Source organism: Syzygium oleosum, unplaced genomic scaffold, assembly GCF_021117445.2.
Source record: "Syzygium oleosum isolate NSW1041296 unplaced genomic scaffold, Sole_v2.1 Sole_v2.01, whole genome shotgun sequence".
Lineage (NCBI taxonomy): Eukaryota > Viridiplantae > Streptophyta > Magnoliopsida > Myrtales > Myrtaceae > Syzygium > Syzygium oleosum.
This window is the reverse complement of record NW_026607485.1, coordinates 4,085,074-4,105,384: the sequence shown is the minus strand read 5'-3', so window position 1 is coordinate 4,105,384 and position 20,311 is coordinate 4,085,074. Positions and strand designations below refer to the sequence as shown.

General features: G+C 40.5%; 2 protein-coding genes across 2 annotated transcripts; one reads left to right on the top strand and one right to left on the bottom strand.

The window, feature by feature from the left end:
- Window positions 1–1,491: 1,491 nt before the first annotated feature.
- On the top strand, window positions 1,492–5,506 carry LOC115684757 (uncharacterized). Its single transcript, XM_056319562.1, has 4 exons — window positions 1,492–1,784; window positions 2,964–3,086; window positions 4,943–5,062; window positions 5,183–5,506. The coding sequence occupies exons 1-4, from the start codon at window positions 1,751–1,753 to the stop codon at window positions 5,245–5,247; spliced, it is 342 nt and encodes a 113-aa protein (XP_056175537.1). The 5' UTR covers window positions 1,492–1,750; the 3' UTR covers window positions 5,248–5,506.
- A 1,768-nt stretch (window positions 5,507–7,274) lies between these two features.
- Window positions 7,275–13,624, bottom strand: LOC115664448 (disease resistance protein RPV1-like). The gene is made up of 4 exons (XM_056311314.1): window positions 13,019–13,624; window positions 9,942–11,025; window positions 9,511–9,789; window positions 7,275–9,110 (listed from the first exon to the last, which is right to left on the bottom strand). The coding sequence occupies exons 1-4, from the start codon at window positions 13,528–13,530 to the stop codon at window positions 7,275–7,277; spliced, it is 3,711 nt and encodes a 1,236-aa protein (XP_056167289.1). The 5' UTR covers window positions 13,531–13,624.
- Between the last annotated feature and the right edge of the window lie 6,687 nt (window positions 13,625–20,311).

Genomic DNA, 20,311 nt, shown 5'->3' with positions numbered 1-20,311 from the left:
GAACGGACTACCGACACGTATAATTATCCAATTCTTGATTATATGAAGATAAATTTAAAATGGGCAGACCGCTAAAACTATGCTCACTCTGCTGTATATTATTCAACTGGGGCTGCACACTGCAGACTCGCTACCAAGAACTCACCAGATTGAACTGGTGCCCACCATAATCATGTCTATAGGCACACAACACAGAAGAGGGTGCTGAGATATAGACGTTGTTTGTGGCATCATCCATCGTCGCCGACTTGGCGAGTTCATCGGCATATCCAGTAGCTTCCCGGAGGACATGTCTCGGCCCGCGCATGGCTCGAATCTCCCGTCAAAGGTCTTTCATTCATTAAGAATGGAGAGGACGAGAGGGAGTTGCTGGGCACGTACGTTGTTCCGACAATTAGCAAGCAGGAGCCAATCAGTCTTTTAACTAAAAGAGCTTGAACATTAGAATCAATATCAAACTGCAAAACCATCTCCAAGAGCATAAGTTTCTTCTGCAACAATTACAAGCTTTGCGTATTGTTTCTAGCAGAGTCCTGCACCCATTTTACCTGACATTGCAAGCAAGCGGAAGCCCAGGTTATCGATTTTCTGACCAGACGTACTGCAGAAAGAGGCGAAAAGCCGCATGATCACAGTACATTTTTCCTCACCCGCCTCACCAAAACAGAAAGCGATCGTCCGCGAAGAACAGATGAGTGAGGGAAATGTCTCCTCTAGAGCCAATAAAACCCTTTCCATCACCTCTCTCTCAGCTCGCAATTTCCATAAAAACAGTGAAAATATAGGTAGGGAAACAGTAGGGATAACCGGTTCCAAGCGCAAAGGTTTCGGATCAAGAATCGGAAACCGACGTGCCGGCCTGGAAGCGGACACGGTTCGACTGGGGGGAATGGGTCTAACTTTAAGTAATATGAGTATTGTTTCGGGAAATAGCATCATGCGAACAATACGCGGCATCATGGTTAACGTACTGCTGAATTTTCTAACCATTCCGGTTCGAAATCCATCTCCAGATACTTATCCGTTTTCCGAACAGAGAACCAAAGAAAAGGAGTTGAAAGCCGATTTTATCCGAGAATCCAACTTGTGTCTAGAAACGACCATTCATGATACGGCATACAATTGATTCCCCGATTTCTTATCCAAACCTATCGGTCCCCGTTCCAAACCGATCGGGTAAAGAGCCCGTTTCCCGGATCGAACCGGCCCGTTCCCCCGGCCCTAAGAGATAGGGACGGGACCCCATTTGCTTGATCCCCCCTAGACCATCATGAACAAGGCAACAGCAATTTTTCTCTTTTTATGTTCTTCTTTTTTTTGTCGTTCTTCTGTTTTTTTTGGGGCAAGAAAAGGAAAAAAAAAAGACAAAATGAAAGAGAAAAAACGAAAAAGGAAAACAAGAAGACGACAAATGACCTCTTGCCTACGTGGACACGGAAAACCACTGACCGGCCCCACCTCTTCTTCACCTCTCTCTCTCTCTCTCTCTCTCTCTCTCTTCCTTGTCTTCGTGACTTTCGCTCCTCTTCGTCTTTTTGTGCTTCGCTTTCCCCGCACTCGTACATAAAATCCGCCGAAACCCGCGTCGATTTCACCGCTCCACCGCCGCCGTCCCCGCCGCCGCCGCCGGCGGACCCATCTCTCCCTCCCTCCCTGCCTCGCCGGCTCCGTTGGGCTCCGACCCACCTCGCCGCCTCCGCCGCCGTCGCCGCCGCCGTCGTCCTCCGGTTGGCCCGCCGATTCCGATGCGATGGGCTGTGCCGGATCTCGGGCCAAAGGAGATGGTACGAGCGCCCGACCGTTCTCTTCTTGTTCTTAGCGGTTCTGGTCCGCGTGGGGTCTTTCCCCGTCTCGCTGTCCTGTTGGGTTTTGTCGATCTTGTTCTGCGGGTGCTGGGTTTTGGAGTTTTGGGTTCGCTAGAGCGTTGACTGTGGCCTAGAGCGATGTTCTTGGGGTCGATCGAGTTCTTTCTTGTATCTTGGCGAGCTTAGCGGTTGATCGTCGCCTGCTAGTTCTTGCGCCATCCGTTTTCTTGATTTCGAGCCGCGTCATGACCTTTTTTCCAGTGAATGTGATCGTCTGTTGGGGAGGGGGGATTGTCACTTCAGAGGAGTGTGGTTCGTTAATTTGATGGTTGTAGATTGCATCGGTGTCGTGGAAGTCTCTGTGGATCAACCCCTTGCTGCTTTGCATCAGATAGAGGTTTACAAGGTTGAGGATGTGTGGCACATTGGGCAGCTAGGATATATTCTTGCGGGAGTTGAAGAAGTAAAGAAATCATTTGAATCTGTATGTCAAACCTAAAAAGATTTGACATGACTTATGTATCTATTAACCAAACTCTAGTTTCACCCAAACCCAGTAAGTAGTGTTCAAACTCTGCTCGTATGACAACTTGATCTGACGAGTGAGAATGATTTGGGTGTTTAGTGTACATGATGAAGGCTGAGCAATGTGGCAAAACCCAGAATTTGTTTGTAATGGAGCTATCATGGAAATGTAGTTTGCATATGGCTGCATGACTTTCTTTTCATGTAAAGCACGAAAGGGTTTTGAGCCTGCTGGTATATGCTTCGCTAGATTTCTCCTCACTGCAATTGAACGGCAGTGGGCAGTTATTCTTCTTTACTTTTGTGGAAGTTCACATCGGTCAATCTTTTTCTGACATTCTGTGTTTATGTAGATTGTTAAAATTGGTCAGGTAAGTGCTTTAGATACTGCTCTTTTTGTGACACTTTTGCATGGGATGGGGAAAATTATGTCTAAGAATTTTATACAACGTTAATACCATGTGAAACTCCTTGGAATTGTCTATCCAAGAATTGGTATCAGAACCACTGTTTAGCATCACATTTCACATATAGCTCTGCCTACTGCCAACACATTTATTGCACTTGTTGCATCGTTTTAACTGGAATCTGAACAATTTGATTATATCTCAGTATTTGTATTGTTGCTGACAGACTCTTCTAAGAAAATTAGGAAGCCAAAACCTTGGAAGCAGCCTGAACCAATTACAAGGACACAACTGATGAAGATGCGTGAGGAGTTTTGGGACACCGCACCTCATTATGGTGGGAGACAAGGTACTTCTACATTGTTATAATAAAATGGTGTTAACATATAATGCACGGTAACAGTCCTTCACCTTCACCCGCCCTCCCAATGCTGTGGGAGAGAGGAGAGGACTATGCTTTGCATAAGTGCTAATTTCATTTGACCAAGTTTGAGCAATTTCCTTTTGAATTGTGATATCTCTTGCTCAAACGTGCTGTGTAGCATATTTATCATACTCTTGTTAATTGCAAGTCTAATTATGATCCATTGCATTAGAAATATGCTGTCCAAGGGAAAGCAGGGCATGGCTTACCTTCTTATTTGGGGGGAACTCATTTGCGGTCTTCTTGCGACTAGTTCTATTACAGATGTTAAAAACATGGGAAATAGTTTCACTTGATTAAGTATTGCCTAAATGTCCTTTTACTTTTGGTCTGAATATTTCAATTGAACCTCTCTTCTGGGCATTTTCAATCAAGAATTGGATAATGCCATACTCAAGGATTGCGATGGTCTTTCTTGTTAGCAAGGAAGGAATGAGATTTGAGTAATTACGGGCTTATGTACGCTCATCTATTCATTAAAAAGTGTTTACTATACCTTTGACAATAGAAGCTGGTTTGGTGATGTTTTTTTCTTTAGCTCAGGAATGCAATGAGTGACCTTTCTGATAATATCGCTGTACAGGAAGCTTCCGTGCCGTAGGATTTTCTTATATTTATATTTTTTGGACAGGTGGCTGTGGAATGTAAAGTTTCCTATTTTTTAGTGCTCATTTGTTAAATATTAACTTGATTTACGAGCAGCTGTTGGATAAAGCACATCCAGTAAAATGTCTCGGTTGCTTTTTTGTACCTTGTGAGTGGTACAATACTGATCGCTAGAAGGTGGACTACATGAATTATTTGGAATTTGGGATTCCTTTTTGGAGATTTTGCTTACCTTTTCATTTTTCATATTAAAACTTGTAGAGGCTAGAACTATGATGTGCTTGTTCCATCAGTTTTAAACACGAGGCAGTCTCTTACATGAAAAAAACTTTCTTTGCTGTTGAAATGATTGCGTGGGATGACAAGTCTTGAGGTAATTTCTTGTTACTTCAAGTTGCTTAGAACCATACTTATGTCAAACGCCTTCCATATGATTCTATTAATCTAGAAGATGTGGCACATATTGAATATCAAAAGGTCGCCCAGAATACGAAAGTTTTTAGTAAGTCGAAGAATGACTTGCTATTGAGATTGTCGACTAACATTAATTAATGAAAACCTCTTGATATGATTACATTGAGATTCTTTTCAATTTGAGAAAGTGCTTGAAAACTACCAAGCATGTTGTACTTGAAAATAGCCTCAGGCTACTTCAACTCACTGTAGCCATAGCTAATTTGCCACGAGTCACAATTTTTTGCACTCTTGACAACGCGTTTGTAGTTTTGTTACTGACTGACTGATGTATTGCAGCATGGGTTTGCTCAAGTTTAGTAATATGATGCATGTCCTCTAACACTCGTGGGTTTTGGAAGCATTGCACATCCATCTTCTTATCTACAATGAAGAAACGTTCATAGCAACCTGCTTCTGCATGCCTCAGCGGAGTGGGACGATATGTTTGAAGCACATATTTTGAGCATTTTTTCAGATATGTTTTGGCTGGGGCACAAGTTCAAACCTTATCTTGATGTGCATTTTCAGTGGTGAAACTTTTAGAGAGGCTGAAGATGGTGAAGGAGCTGACGTGAATTGGCATGTCAATATATTGACTCAAATCTTATGTTTTCTGTTGTATATTAACTAACTTCCCTTCAATCTCTGTAGGAATTTATTTCTCTCTCATTTCATATCACTGCTGTATACTTGTTAACCAATTTAACTCTGGCTTTCAGAGATATGGGACGCTCTGCATGCCGCAGCAGAAGCAGATCTAACGCTTGCCCAAGCAATTGTGGATAGTGCTGGCGTGATTGTTCAGAAAGCTGACTTGACAGTATGCTATGATGAAAGAGGTGCTATATCCATCTATTCTCCCAGTCCAATACCCGCTTCTTGCCCACCGCCACCTAGAAATCTTTTCAATCTGTATTGTTCTGTCCATAATCTAATCCATGCGATGATGATTGTTGCAGGTGCGAAGTACGAATTGCCCAAGTACGTTTTGAGCGAGCCGACCAATTTGATTGATGATAATTGACAATGGAGGCAGGGCGGATTTTGCTCGGCTTAGTGTGTAAATCCTGTGAATTGATATCGATAGTTTGGTAAAACAAATTGCATCAAAGTGGAGCGCATTCTGGTATTTTAATGGTGCACACTCCAATACAAGTGTTACGTAACTTTTGCCCCACGAGATGTATAACTTCCACAGTTTCATATGGTTTGTTTCATTAGTAACCAATCCTTCTAAAGAAACGTGAAAAGCAATCAATTCAGGTGATTGTTACAGTGGAAAATGATGACATCCTCTGTTGCTAGACCATCTTTTGCTCTAACTTGGCAGGGTTTGTCAAGCGTATTGACCTTATAATATCATTTGTCTGTCATGCGGGATTGCTGATGGATTCATCTCGTACTTGATTTCAATTTTGGATGTGATTCTGAAATTGAAAACTCTCCCTCTTAAAGGACCATGGACAACATTGTGCACGATGCATGGTCGATTGCATAATGGGGGGAATTGATTACATTGTGCATGATGCATGGTCGAAAATATATTTACATATTATCCGTGAAAGCGCGAGAGATTTTTGCGAAGTTTGAATTTAGCATTATTGTAGATTCATTCGGAGCCATTAGTACCTAATCTGCCAAATTTGTGTCTCTTGATCGACGTCATGCACAAAGTGGAATACGATTTTTCTTCGAAAATTTTTCTACAAGCAAGAAGTTCTTCGAAACTATTGATCATGATGTTCTGATTATATTCATGGAATACGATTCTATGACATTCTTTTGATAGCCTACAATTCGAGCATTTGGCCCCTGATATCTCAAGTCAATTATCCTGGTCACACGACTAGCTGTGAGTCGCATCCAACTATTGTTCATACTTGTCTTACCCAAGCGTGGATCAAAGTTGGTCACCAACCAACGACCAAATTCCTCTTCAACCGGTAAAAAATGAATTCCCCTTCAACGGCTTGGAGATCCAATAGGCACGTGAATACAATTTCTTGTATTGCTTGTTTATGATAATCATCTAATTGAGCAGTCCATCCGATCAATTCTTTGCCAGCGCATCTTGCCACAAATGAACTCCCTACGTTTTAGTGAATGGTCAACATACATAAATGACATTATGAGATTAAGCTGTTAAATATCATCAATCTTTCATCACTTAGATTTTCAAATTTCAGCCTTTAAAAGAATTTGGATAATTACGTGGATCAAAGCCAAAAAGAAAAAACAACAACAAATCTACATGTACGAAAAAAGAATTGGAAAAAAAAATATAAGAAGCAATTTAAGATAAACTACAAAAACGAAAATATCAACAAAAAAACGTGATTGATTGAACTCGAAATTTACGTATCAGTAACCATACGAGCTTGAGCCGTAGAGAATGGCCGCCTCATCTAACACTCCTCTCTTTCTCTTTTCCCCTCTTTCTTCCCAGACTTTCCGTTGCTTGTACTCGCTGACGTGGCCTACAAAGCAGTCTTGAATACTTAAAAGGCACTCGTCTGGTAATTTCGAATTGAGCCACTAAGATCAACATTAAGCAAAAAGTACGTGCATATGTTATAAGAGGTAGAAATAATGCAGTCGATATTTCCTTCTCTCTCCTCAATTGCAAAAATATATATATATTTTAAATTTTAGCCTTTAAAAGAATTTGTACAATCATGTGGAACCAAACTGGAAATATAATTCTGCATATACGAAAAAGAATCACACATTCCTTTCTAGATGGTGAAAACATTGCTAGAAGCAATACAGATGCTTTCATATAACGACAAAAACATGCGAATCAATTCGAGATAAATGACAAAACGAAAAATATCGACAAACAAAATGATGGATTCACCGCCACTCGATCGACCTAATATGTGCGGAGCGCAAACTGAAGGAAGGACGACACACCAAATTATGAGGAACGCTCATAACCATCAAGCCGATAAACATGAAACCCACTTCCTAAAAATCATCTCCAGTATGACCAATCTCGAAATTGTTATGTACGTATCAGTGGCACTAAAAATTGTGGAGATCCAGCGACACCTAACATGCGAACGTTCTTCTTCCCCTGAGAGAAGGGCCGCCCCATCTTACACTCCTCTTTCTTTTCTTCTCCTCTTTCTTCCCGGACTTTCCATTGCTTGTACTTGCTGACTGTCTATAAACAAAGTTTCTTCTAAATTTGGGCAACACGAGAGCCCAAGCCCGAGAGAATGGCCGCCTCATCTTTCTAGCCCGAGAGAATGGCCGCCTCATCTTTCTTTCACTGCTCTTTCTTTTCTTCCCTCTTTCTTCCCGGAGTTTCCGTTGCTTGTACTCGCTGACGTCGCCTCCAAAAAAACTTTCTTCTAAATTTGGGCAGCCGAGAATTAACAGTGTGCACTCGTCTGGTACTTTCCAATTGAGTACGCTAGGGAAACTTCTCAATGACCTGCAATTGACAAATATCAAAATTTTGAGAGCCTCTAGTTCATCCAGGCCCTTAACCGCCAGAAGCTCATAGCAATCTTCAATCCTCAAGGACGCCAGCTTTTTCAAATCCGATAGATCATCTAGACTTTCAATCTTAGGACACCTGTCTATATGCAATTGCTCCAACGACTCCAACGAACCAAGACCTTGGATCGCAGTTAGATTTGGGCAATTGATCAGCGTCAACTGCTTCAACCTTTTCAACCTTGAAAGACCGGCAAATCCCTTGAGGAGTTCTGCAGTTATCACTTTGAATTCAATCAACTGTTCAAGCCCATCGACTTGGACTTCCTTCCAACGGCACGTATGAATGAGCAAATATGTCAAGTTTCTCAAATTGCAATGAAAGGACAAACTGGTTGTGCATTTATGACATTTAAGTGACAATGTTGACAGAGACGGTGGAAGGTGCGTGAGGAATTGTAGCCATGGACCATCTTGTGAGAACAAAGGACTGTTCAGGCCACGACCACTGAAGGCCAAATCCGCCAATTTAGTTAGGCTTGAGAGATTCGGAACCGACCGCAACGAACTTGATCCGAAGCTTAGCCTTATCAAACTTGTGGGAAGCTCAGGCAATTCTTCGAGTTTGCCACAATCACATAATTCCAATTTCTCTAGGTGAGGAAGTAGTTTGATCGTTGCTGGAACATTTCCAATAGGGGTTGATTTCAAGTCAAGGACTCTCAAAAGCGATAATTCCCAAATGTCCTCGGGAATTTCCCATTTCAGAGACCAGCACCTCGTGGCATACAGCTCTTCCAACTCTTTTAGTGCGCCAATGCTCCGTGGTAGCTCCGTTATCGAAGAATGCGAAATATTGATGACTTTTAATCTACTTAGGTCTCCGATAGATTCAGGTAACCGGAGACATTTCGTATGAGAGACATCCAACTCGAGTAGCGATTCCAAGTTCCCAATCGACACAGGGAGTTCCCTTATTTTAGTAAATGATAGATCGAGAGACTTAAGTTTTCGTAGGTTCCCAATAGAACTAGGAAGTTCATTGATTTTTGTATATTGCAGTTTAAGTACTGACAAGCGATGTTGGCTACCAATGGAGTCGGGTAATCTCGTGATGGCCGTATATGAGAGATCCAACTCTACCAATGATGCCACTCTCTTAAATGATTCGGGCAGCTTCTCCAACTTCCTACAATTGCCTAAATACAAGTACTCGAGCTTCTCTAGCCATCCGATTCCTTCGGGCAACTCCCTAAGACTCGTACACCAATTCGCACTGAAGTAAATCAAGCACTTGAGCTTGTCAAGGGAACCATCAACTTCAATCAGACTCTGGCAGTTTTTAAGGATCAATCTCTCTAAACTCGTATAATGAGAGAAGTCTGGAGTCTTGGTCAAGTGAAAGCAATCCATGAGATCCAAAACTTTAAGCTTCTTGGCAACCTGTAACAATAGCCAGAAGAGAGTAGAGCGAAAATTCCGTGCGAATTTAGAGGCAATAAATGGTAGTGCTGAACTTAGATGTAATTGGGTTGACTCATTTTCCTAATTTCACCCACATAGATCCCTTCATCTAATACTCACACCTATCCAACCTGATCCACATATTTACACCTATATATCAATTCAATATAATCTAATTTTATGGCCTTGATTACAATACCAGCATAGTCAGCTTTGTTTTACTTGTGGAATGGCCTTGATTAATCCATTTATGTGCCATTTTATTAACAACAGGTTATTGCCTATATAGTTATGATATAGTCAATTTTAGTTAAAAACATAAAAACTACATGAGACAATTCAATGGAGATAAAGATAAACAAATAGAGCGACCGAGTACCTTGATTTCACTCCATCCAGCCCAGTTCTCGGTGATGGAACTATAAGACAGGTTGAGAACTACAAGATTGCGAGGATGGAAATTGATGGCCAAGAGCTCTCGAGGACACCGATACCAGGACAAGTATCTTAACTCTGAGAGCTGATTCTCAAAGTCTCCATCGAATTGTCCCCCACATAGTTTGAGGAACCTTAGGTTTGGAAGCCTTGAAAACTCTTTGCTTGTATAGGTTTCTAATGCAATTTTTTCTAAACAGATTGCTTCAGTGGCCTCCTTTATCTGTCATCCAACGGTAAAGTAGCAAAAGAGTAAATGAAAAATGTTTTCAAATCTCTCTGCCTCTCTCCCTCTCTATCTAAAAAAGGGCTCCTAATTAATAAATGAAATATCGAGAAAAGTCTAAAATTCGATGGTTGAATATATTGTCTCACCTCTTCTGTTCTTATGATATTATTTGCCATCTTCGAAACCCACAACCTGCTTTGCTTGCTTGGCGTATCTTCACAAACTATTTTCCTCCCGAGATCTCTCAATTGATCATGCATCCAGAATTTGTGGTCGTCAGTTATCTTTATCAAGGACCTGCAGACAAGGACGTCAATAGAATAATTCCCCCCATATCCACAATCTTTCCACATGTAGATTGCATTCATTTGGTCTTCATTCAAAAAGAGACATGCGATGTCGAGAAAGATTTGTTTTTGCTTGTGATTTAGGGCATTGTAGCTGATCTTCAGCTTCTCCTCAACCCTCTCGTTTGGTATTACCCTCAAATCGTCTAGTACATCCATCCACGAGGCTTTCTTTTGACGATAAAGTAATGAGCCTATGACTTCAAGAGCCAAGGGAAGTCCTCCAGCCGTAGAAACTACTTTTGTCGACAGACCGACATAATCATCTGGAGGAGGATTTCTTCTGAAAGCATGTCTATTGAAAAGGTCAAATGATTGAATGGAATCCAATGGCTTCACTTCATACTCCAAAGTTTGGTTGGGTAATACAATGAGGCTTCTGTCCCTAGTTGTCATGATAAGTCTACTTCCTGAGCCAAACGAAATGTGATTGATGGCGAGTTTCTCAAGTTGTTCCTTATTATCTACGTCGTCGAGAACGATCAAGACTTTCTTGTTAGAAATTCGCTTTGTGATCTCCTTGATCCCATCGTCGACATCATTGATTTTTTCATGAAAGCTCGAACCAAACATGATAGATAATAGTCGTTTCTGTAAAGTTTCGAGGGACTTGAGCGACGTTTGCCGGACATCTTGGACGAAGCAGCAATGACTGAAGTGGGAATTCAGTTTGTTGAACACAACCTTAGCGAGAGTCGTTTTACCGATTCCGCCCATTCCATGGATAAGTACAACGCGCATGCCCTGGGAGTCCACATCCAACAACTTCTCAACGTCTTTCACTGGATCGTCCATTCCAACTAAGTGCTGGCTTACTAATTTGTCTTTCGTTTTCAGCTTCATCAAAATCTCCTCTATCATCGATTTAATGAATTTCCAGTACCTGCCACATTAGTGAATCATCTAAGTCGAAATTGCAAAAGATAACCCTAGGACACTCAGCAAGAGGTTGCTATCTACATGGCTAGTACCGCTTACTGGATTGACTAGTGCACCCAAAAGGAAGAGACGTTTTAGGTGCTTTGGGAATGCGGCTCCTATGATTTAAACAAATAGTCATGTACCGAATATCATGAGCCTTTTTTATGAAATAATAATACTTCCAACTGCCGATTGACATGAATGGATGGGAAACTTGCTCCAATACCATGGAAAAATCTCTCGAAAATGAGAGAGAAGGTAATTTGAAAGAAGGTAATCCACAAGTAAGGAACACAAATATATATAAATATATATATGAAATTAGATCGATCAATGAAAGAACTACAGGAAAAATAAAAAAATATGAAAGAAATACTCCTTGAATTTATTAACCCATCTCCCCCTTCAACCTTACCCAAAAGAAATAGAATTTTGGCTAAATACTTTACCCGGTTCTTGCTTTGTATGGTTTGGATGAATGACATGGTTGATTCTGTTACCGAAAAAATGTTTTCAAAACACACATGGTATTCATTCAATTTCAAACAGCCTAAACGAGATTATCCAAGCATGGGTATATAATGAAAGTCCTAAACAAAAGTTATGGAATCAATTTTTTCTGTAATCTGTCAAACTGACAAGTATTATAAAGAAATCAGGAAAGAAATTATGATATCATATTTGTAAAATATTTTATATGATGTTTTTTGGAAATGTAGAAGAATATGAGCATTAATGAAAGTGTATTCAAGATATGGTAGACAAGATTTATGAGAAAACAAATGAGACTTACTGAAAAAGAAAAAGAAAAATATTGACGAGAAATTGAAAATAGAGATAGAGAGATCTATTCTTCTCATTTGGAGTACAAACTTCTTGTTTTTAGTCTATGGATAACGTTTTCCGTCATCCAAACGTTGAAAAGTCCGAAAACAATTTCTCGAAAGTGGTTTTTCGTTAAATAAACGAACCCTAAGTTAAAATTGTTAAAGATAACCTCAAGACACTCGGCGAGTGATTGCAAGCAACATGGTTAGTTCCACTAGCTGTGTCAACGGGCCGTTTCACTTTGAGCCCCACTAATAAACGACCCGACCCCGACATGAAGTGAATTTATTTTTCAAAATGCCTTGCTCAGCCACCACAGCCTCACAGCTGCCGCCGCCCGCCACCGTGGTTTCCGATCAGCAGCCGCCGCGATGCCCCCAGTTCCAAGCATTGCCACTTTGCTCCTTCTCCTCCCCAATTTCCTCTGTCTCATACGCACCCCACCGCTCATGGCATCTCGCTTCTCCGTGGAAGCTGAGGGTTCTCTCGCTCAGCTGCTCTCCTTGTTGAACGTCACCCTTGGCCTGCCGTTGGGGATTTTGAGCACGGTGTCCGAAACCAGCACCGACTCGTGGTGGAAATCCCAGAACCTTCGAGAACCTCTGCTCGCCAATTCACTGTCACCGTCAGGTGAGAATCAACTCTCATTGTCCGCGGTAGCACGACGTCCGAACGAGGGGGAAGAAGGACCGTGCATGCTCGGGGAAGCAGGGTGGCAAGAGGAGTCAGCGGCTGAGGCGTGGAGGAATTCAGTGCGGGCGTCGTTACAAGAGATGAAGAAATGGCCGGAGGCGTCGGTGGAAAGGAAATCTCTCGGAAAGGAGAGAGAAGGTAACTTTCAAGGAAAGATATATGAATTTAGATCCATCAACGAAGGAATTAGACGAAAAACACAACCAAAAAAAAAAACGAAAGAAATACTTCCTTGAATTTTTAACCCATCTCCCCCCCTCTAATTTTATTTGATTTGGATGAATGACATGATTGATTCTTTTACCAAAAATAGTTTTCAAATCACAGATGATATTCATTCAATTTCAAACGGCCTAAACGAGATCTTATCCCAGTTTGCGCACATAACGAGAGTTCAAAACATAAGTTAAGAGCACTGTAGGACACCCACATACCCTTGATCTTTCAACTCCCATCCTTTGATGTGGGCGACAGTTTTGAGGGCATCCTCCCACTTTAGCCTCATCTCAAGGCCGAACTCCTTCTCATGCTTATCCAAAGCGCCGATATACAGTTGAGACTCCTTCATCTTAACATCGCGGGGTTCCACGTCATAGAAAATCGGCATAATCTCCTTCTCGGATGCTTTGGATTTCGTGCACTCCTCCACCATGTGCGCAAGTTCACGAAGGCACCACGCACTCGAAGCGTAACCTTTAGAGAAAATGGGTATGTAGATCTTTGACTTTTCGATGGCCGTCGGTAGCTCATCAGCTATTTTCTTACCGACGTGGAGCTCTTCCTCGTCGAGGAAAACACTGATGTTCGCCTCTAGCATATTATGGTAAAGGCAATCGGTGAATCCTTTACGAGTGTCTGGCCCCCTGAAACTTAAGAAGACCTCATAGTCAATCACCAACGGCTCACCGCCACTCGTTCTAGCCTCCGAGCTCTTTCCCATGTCCATTCTCACAAGTATTTTCCGCCCAAGGGTTTCCTCCGTCAAGAGCACCTGATCAAGAAAAGCTCGCTCACTTCGTGTTTGTATAAAAAGAAGACTTACCAGCCACTACTGAATTTCGTTTGTATTGCGCTTGAGACCTCTCTTTATTCCCAGAACTTTCCCTAGTTGAACGACCTTGGAGTAGTAGCAACGATTTTTTCCCCAGTCGAGTCTACGTCAACTCGTAGCTTTTTCTCCCGGTGGGCTCCGCTTCTTGTAGACTTGACTTTTTACGAACTCACGATATGCAAGTCGTTCTCAATGGATATCAAATATTGAGGAAATTACAGTGTTTTTTTTTTTTTGGTAAGGGAGGAAATTACAGTGTTAGTCCTTGGTGTTTTCAAGATTTCATTTTCGGTCCCCGGCGATGCTTTGCTTTGTTTTTGACGGGCACGGACAACTCGAGATTACAATTATATTTTACTTCCTTAACTCTAATATTTTTTCAGATGCTGGTTTCATACTCAAGTGATATTTTTGAGATGGATTTATGATTAGATTTATTTTACTTGAACAGTAAATTTTACCGTTAGTTTGGAGTGAATTTTATACTTTGTTTTTTCTTTCTTTAATTTTGCAGCACTGGCACCTTGACTTTCTTTTATCTTAAGCAATTGAATCTTTCATATGAAAATGTTGACATGTACATTCACCTGCAAATTTTTTAATAACTCGCCAAATTTTAAATAACACTATTACTAAATTTGACCGGAAAGCAAAAAAGTAGTTTTTACTTTTTACAAGGCCGAACAAAAGAGGCCCTGATCTCTAGGTTGTTTTTTGGATTTTTATGGTTTGAATTATAGGAAAAAATGCCTCTTGAATTTAGATATGAAAATTAAGATTTTTTTTCCCTTTTGCACTTTTGCGCCTAGTGATCGGTTCCGGGCCCTTGATTAAGCATTCCGAGTTTTGCAGCCACAGTAAGAACACCAGGAAAAAAAAACATTTTAGTCGTAAGAAACAGCTAGAAATTGACTAATATTTGCAATTCCAGTACAGTTGATGACCTTCAATTTTCTGAAAAAGGAGCATGAAAATTCCCAATAAAAGTGGAAGATTTCTTCATGGATTTGCCAATCAGCTAAGATATTTTGCATATTAAACTGTTGTAAAATAATCTTCAAGATTAAGTATGCATCTCGGTGGTAAGTTAATGTGATTTCTTGCACATTGTTTTGTAATAAATTGTTCTCGAACAGATAAAACTGTTAGACAAATTTTAATTGTCTTTTTGACATTAAATTTTGAATTTTACCATCATAATACATTTCTCAGGGTCCGTTTTTTCGCGAAAAATTTCTTGTTGGAAAATATTCTCCATAATATCCGACATTTGGATCACTTACGAAAATCAATCAATAAAAGATATTCTCATAGTCAGTGGGATACTTATACGTAAATTCAGTATTATGAATTCTTAAAAAAACTAGAAAATATTTTTTGAAATATGGCAAGACTCCAATACTTAGAGTATCATGATTATTCCTTTGAGATACTTTCGATTATACTATGAAAAATGAATTGCAATTTTCTTTCATCTATCGATGCTCGATCTAAGAGAGGGTGGCTATCTTTGATTGGCATTTCTTTCTCTTTCTAGAATAGAAATTCTCTCGTCCAGAGAATCTAGGAATGACATTAATTTACCTTAAAACAAAATGCTGACAATATGGCGTGCCATGTGTGAGCACCTGGATTTTTCCAAAGTTTCAATTGCATTAAATTTTTTTATATAAAATATATAATAAAAAAATCGGATTAATTAATTAATTAAAAAATTAAAGTAAAAGGAATTGGCAGACAAAAAACAGCCTGGCATGGACGCAGAAAAGCACAACAAAAGAGAAGAAAAAGTGGGCACGCGTGATAAAAGACAAACCGACAAAAGCAGTGGAAATGGTCCGGATATCCGATTTCTTTTATCAATTCTCAAATCTAATGTCTGCATAAAGATTCTGCATAGGGATTGCATGGCATGCATATTTGCACTGATAAATAGAAAGTGAAAAATAAAGTTGTGAAATTTTCTGTATGTTTCATTGAACTATACATGAGCCTATTTGTAGGTTTTACGGAATGACTATCTCTAGTAATATAAGATTACAATATAAATTACAATAAATCAAAATAACGAGATTATAATTCTGAGAGATACTCATAATAAGATAACGAGATTATTATCCGAGAAATACTCAGAATTAGAATAACGAGATTATGATATGGGAGATATTCAAAATCAGATAATATATTTCTAATACCCCTCCTCAAACTCAAGGTGACATGGAAGAGGTCAATTGGAGTTTGGAGTAAAGATCGTAAAAACGCTCTGGTGGATGTGCCATAGTGAATACATCAGCAAGTTGATCAACCAATGAAGTGGAGACAAGACAAACATTGCCTTGAAGCACGTGAGAGCGAACAAAATGGCAGTCTATCTCAATATATATGGTGCGTTCATGAAAAATATCGTTATATGCTATTTGAATAGCACTATAATTGTTGCAATAGAGTACCGTTCCACCATTCTGATGGACGCCCATGTCCACTAATAGTCATCGCAACCATAATAATTCCGCTATCGTATCAACAAGAGCATGATATTCAACTTCCGTACTAGATCGAGCAACAATAGTTTGTTTCTTGCTATGCCATGAAATAAGTGAGTTACCTAGAAAGAAACAGTAACCGGTGGTAGAGCGATGATCAAGAGGGTCTTCAGCCCAGTCAGCATCAAAGTAAGCCATCAACTCCAAGGTAGATTGAGCAGAAAAGTGAAGACCTTGAAAAAGGGCATCCCCTTGACATAGAGAAGAATGCGAAGAACAGCAGCAAAATGAGTGGTTCGTGGTGCATTCATGAACTAACTAACAATATGGACGACGTAGGCTATATCAAGACGAGTCACGATAAGATAACTCCCCTCTTTATCATTAAATTTGGCATTAGTCTTGATGAGAGTTGTAGGCCCAGTTTGGTTCAGATTTGAGAAGGGGCTTTCGGCCTCAAAAGCCCCTTCCCATAATGTTGAACCGTTTGGTTTAGCTTTCCGAGTCCGGAAAGCCAAATGCTAGCATTTGGAATGTCGAAAGTCCAAAGTTGGTCCGGACTAGCTTTGGGCTTTTAGCATTCCACAAATGCTGAAACTATTTTTTCCCTTCCTAAACTACCCTCACTCAAACTTTAATATTTCGATTTTGCCCCCTTGTTATTGTTCATACTCTTCACCAAAAGGGCGGCCGGCGAGGGCAGATCTGGACAGCGAAGGGCGGGCGAGGGACCGGTGAGGTTTGCTGACCCAGGCGACGGCCACCTGGGGTCGCGTGACTGGCCGACGGCGTCGCCTGGGGTCGGGCGACCGGCCAGGCGCCATCGCCTGGGTCGCTCGACCCAGGCCGTCGGCGCCTGGGTCGCGTGACCTCAGGCAATAGCCGCTTGGGTTGAGCAACACTAGGCGACACCCGCCTGAGGTTGCACGACCCAAGCGTCTGCAGCCTGAGGTCGCGCGACCCAGGCCGACGACTGCCTGGGTCGTGCGACCTCAGGCCTCGTCGTCGGGTCAGGTGGCCCTCACCGGGGGTCGCCCAAGGTTGGGCGATGGCTGCCGACACTAGATCTAGCTCGCCGGCGATCGCCCGACCTCGGGCGATGGCCGCTAGCGCCAGATCTAGCTCGTTGGCAGCTGTAGCCCTTCACCGACTCCAGCGGCCGTAGCCCTTCGCCGGCTCCGGCGAAGGGTACTTTTTTTTTTAATGAAAAAAACCTCCCAAAGCCCATTTGTAAAAAAAAATAACCAAACACTACTTAGGGCAAAGTAGTTTCACAAATAATTTTTTACCAAACACCATTTGCATTTCCCCAAGGGGCTTTCACCCAAAGGTATTTGCATTTCCCCAAGTAGAATTTGGAAAATCGAACCAAACGGGCCCGTAGCAGTCTTATTATCAGTAAGTCCTGTTCGAGAAAGAAGATCAGTGGCATATTTAGCTTGAGAAAGATAATAGCTAGAGGAATCTGAAGTAACCTTCAAGCCTAAAAAATAACTGAATTTGTCGAGATTTTTCATTTCAAACTGTTGACTGAGATACTCATAATCAGAATAACGAGACTATGATATGGGAGATATTTAAAATCAAATAATATATTTTTAATATGCATGATTATGCATTTATAATAGAATATTTGTATAATTATAATTGCCATTTCAGAAAGAATTAGAATTATCCTTGAATTAGCGTAGATGCATATTTAGGACATAAAGATCGTATTTTTTTTTTGTAATTTTAATTGCGATCTTGTATGGATCACATGTAATGAATAATTACATCTTGCATGTTAGTAATTTGCATATTTGAAAGGTTTAGGACTAAATTAGCAAATTGTCAAAAAGTTTAAAACTAAATTTGCACATTTGAAATGTTTAGGATTGAATTGATCACCGTACAATAGATTTAGGATATTTTGGATAATTATCTCCTTTTGCATCAAATGTAGACTAACTATCGACAATTGACTTTCATTTATCTCACACTGGGGAACTTGTTTCCTAGAACTTTCGTTTGCTTAATCTTTACGTGTCTAATAGGAAAAGAGAAAAGAGAAATTTTAAGGGTCATGTCAGGGAGTGCGTTAAAGAGAAAACTTCATACATTAGGAAGAAGGTACACTGATCCTATCTAACAATGTGCTTTAAGACACTATTAACGAAATTTGTTTCTCGATATTCAATGTGTACTAACATCAAAAGTATTCTAATTTATGCTTATATCATGTAATAATTGAGATATTTGGACCAACGCATGATTGCTTCGTGTCGGCATCACATGAAATGACAGAGTGACTTTTGACGAACTCACAATTGTGCAAGTTTCGTTCTCAATGGAGAAGAATTTACTACGTTAGGCCTCGAGCTTTTGGGAGATCATTTTCGACCACTTTGTATTGTAATTTCGTTTAATTTCCTCAACTCTAGGATTTTTCAAATGATATTTTCAAAATTAGGCGATATTTTCTAAATGGATTTATAATTCTGTTTCTTTCACTTGAACAGTAACTTTTCTCGTTTTATTAGTTCATTTGTTTCCTAGATCTGTTTGAAATGACCTTTGTTTTATTTATTTATTTTTTTGTTCCTTTTTTTCATAAATTTTACTTGAACAATAAACTTTCCTTGATCATATATTATTGTTTCCTTTTTAAGAATAAAATCATTCTTTCCTTTAACTTGAAGTCTCACACCGTTTTGCTTTGCCTTTGCCAAGCTGTAGCTTTTGCCTACATACTAGGGGTGAGCATGATCCGAGTGGGTGGTTTCCACCCTAGAATTGAGAACCACCCACTAAGGACAGGTTCCGAAAAATGTTAACAGAGAATCGCCCGTTGAATTCGTGGACCCACCCGGAAATCGGATCGCCGGTCCTATCGATTCTCGGGTGGGTCCATGGAACCAGTCCCACCAGTTAATTTAAGCACAATAAGACCAGTCCAAAAGGAAATTGACTACGGTCACTTGCTGTTAGGGGACAAAATGAAGGAAATGGTTTGCAAGTTTCAAGGTTTCATTGCCATGGAGGTACAAGTGCTTGCTGCGTTATCATATACTCCAGATTTGTGGAGCAAATGAAGTTAAAAAATCATACTAGTAGCTTCTTGCAACACTCGGAACTTCAGGTTGGGGTTTAAGCCATGTGAGAACCATCACACTCAGACAGCAATTATCAAGAAGAAACCCTTGTGCCGGACATTTGATACTCTGGAAAGTAAAAAAAAAAGGGGGATGGGGATATATATATATACCGGTCCGGGGGGCAGTTCCACACTTGGAACCGGGAACCGGACCGGTACTCACTGGTTTTAGTAAATTGGAACCGGGAACCGCACTGGTCCCCGTCGGAATCACCGGTTCTCGATCAGTCCGGTCCGGTTCCGGGCAATCTGGACTGTTTTTGGTTCTTTTGCACACCCCTACTACGCACTATCGTCTTTGATTACCTCGAGTGATTTGAACATTTAGTAGGTTTTGCACTACATCTCTCACTTTTAACCAATTCAATGGGGGATCACTTTTGTTGTTTGCAGTCTAGTTTTCGTTGCTGTTGAAATGATTGTGTGGGAAGACAGGTCGTGAGGGTAATTTCTTGTTACTTCAAGTTGATTAGACCCATGCTTATGTCAAAACCCTTACGTATGATCCTATTGATCTAGAAGATGTAGCACATATTGAGTATCAAAAGGTCTTCCAAGAATGATTTTTAGTAAGTCAACAAATAACTTGCTACTAATATTGTCGACCGACATTAATCAATGATAAATTTGGGTATGATTATATTGAGATTCTTTTCGATTTGTGAAAGTGCCTAAAAACTACCAAGCATGTTGTACTTGAAAATATGATCAGGCTACTTCAACTCTCACCGCAGCCAAAACTAAGTTGCCATGATTCATGATTCTTTGCACTCTTGACGACGTGTTTGCAGTTTTGTTATTGCTAACTAGAAGTATTGCAACATGAGTTTGCCCTAGTTTAGAAATGTGATGACAAATGCATTCACCTAACGCTTGTGGGATTTCGAAAGGATGGCACATCAATGTTACTAATCTCAACAAAGACTTCACAGCAACACTTTTTTGTACATATTTTTTAGAGGGAATATTATCAATTTAGTTCTAAATTTATTGTATGGATGTCAATTCAGTCATAATTTTTCTAATTTTATCAATGTAGTCCTAAATCTTTATGCGA

Excerpts from the sequence above, each read along its gene's own strand:
- LOC115684757 (XM_056319562.1), top strand. The coding sequence starts at position 1,751 with ATGGGCTGTGCCGGATCTCGGGCCAAAGGAGATG. Across the intron at positions 3,087-4,942 it reads TCATTATGGTGGGAGACAAG|AGATATGGGACGCTCTGCAT; the intron begins GTACTTCTACAT and ends TCTGGCTTTCAG. Across the intron at positions 5,063-5,182 it reads AGTATGCTATGATGAAAGAG|GTGCGAAGTACGAATTGCCC; the intron begins GTGCTATATCCA and ends TGATTGTTGCAG.
- LOC115664448 (XM_056311314.1), bottom strand. The coding sequence starts at position 13,530 with ATGGACATGGGAAAGAGCTCGGAGGCTAGAACGAGTGGCGGTGAGCCG. Across the intron at positions 11,026-13,018 it reads TGGGAGTTGAAAGATCAAGG|GTACTGGAAATTCATTAAAT; the intron begins GTATGTGGGTGT and ends CTAATGTGGCAG. Across the intron at positions 9,790-9,941 it reads ATATCATAAGAACAGAAGAG|ATAAAGGAGGCCACTGAAGC; the intron begins GTGAGACAATAT and ends GTTGGATGACAG.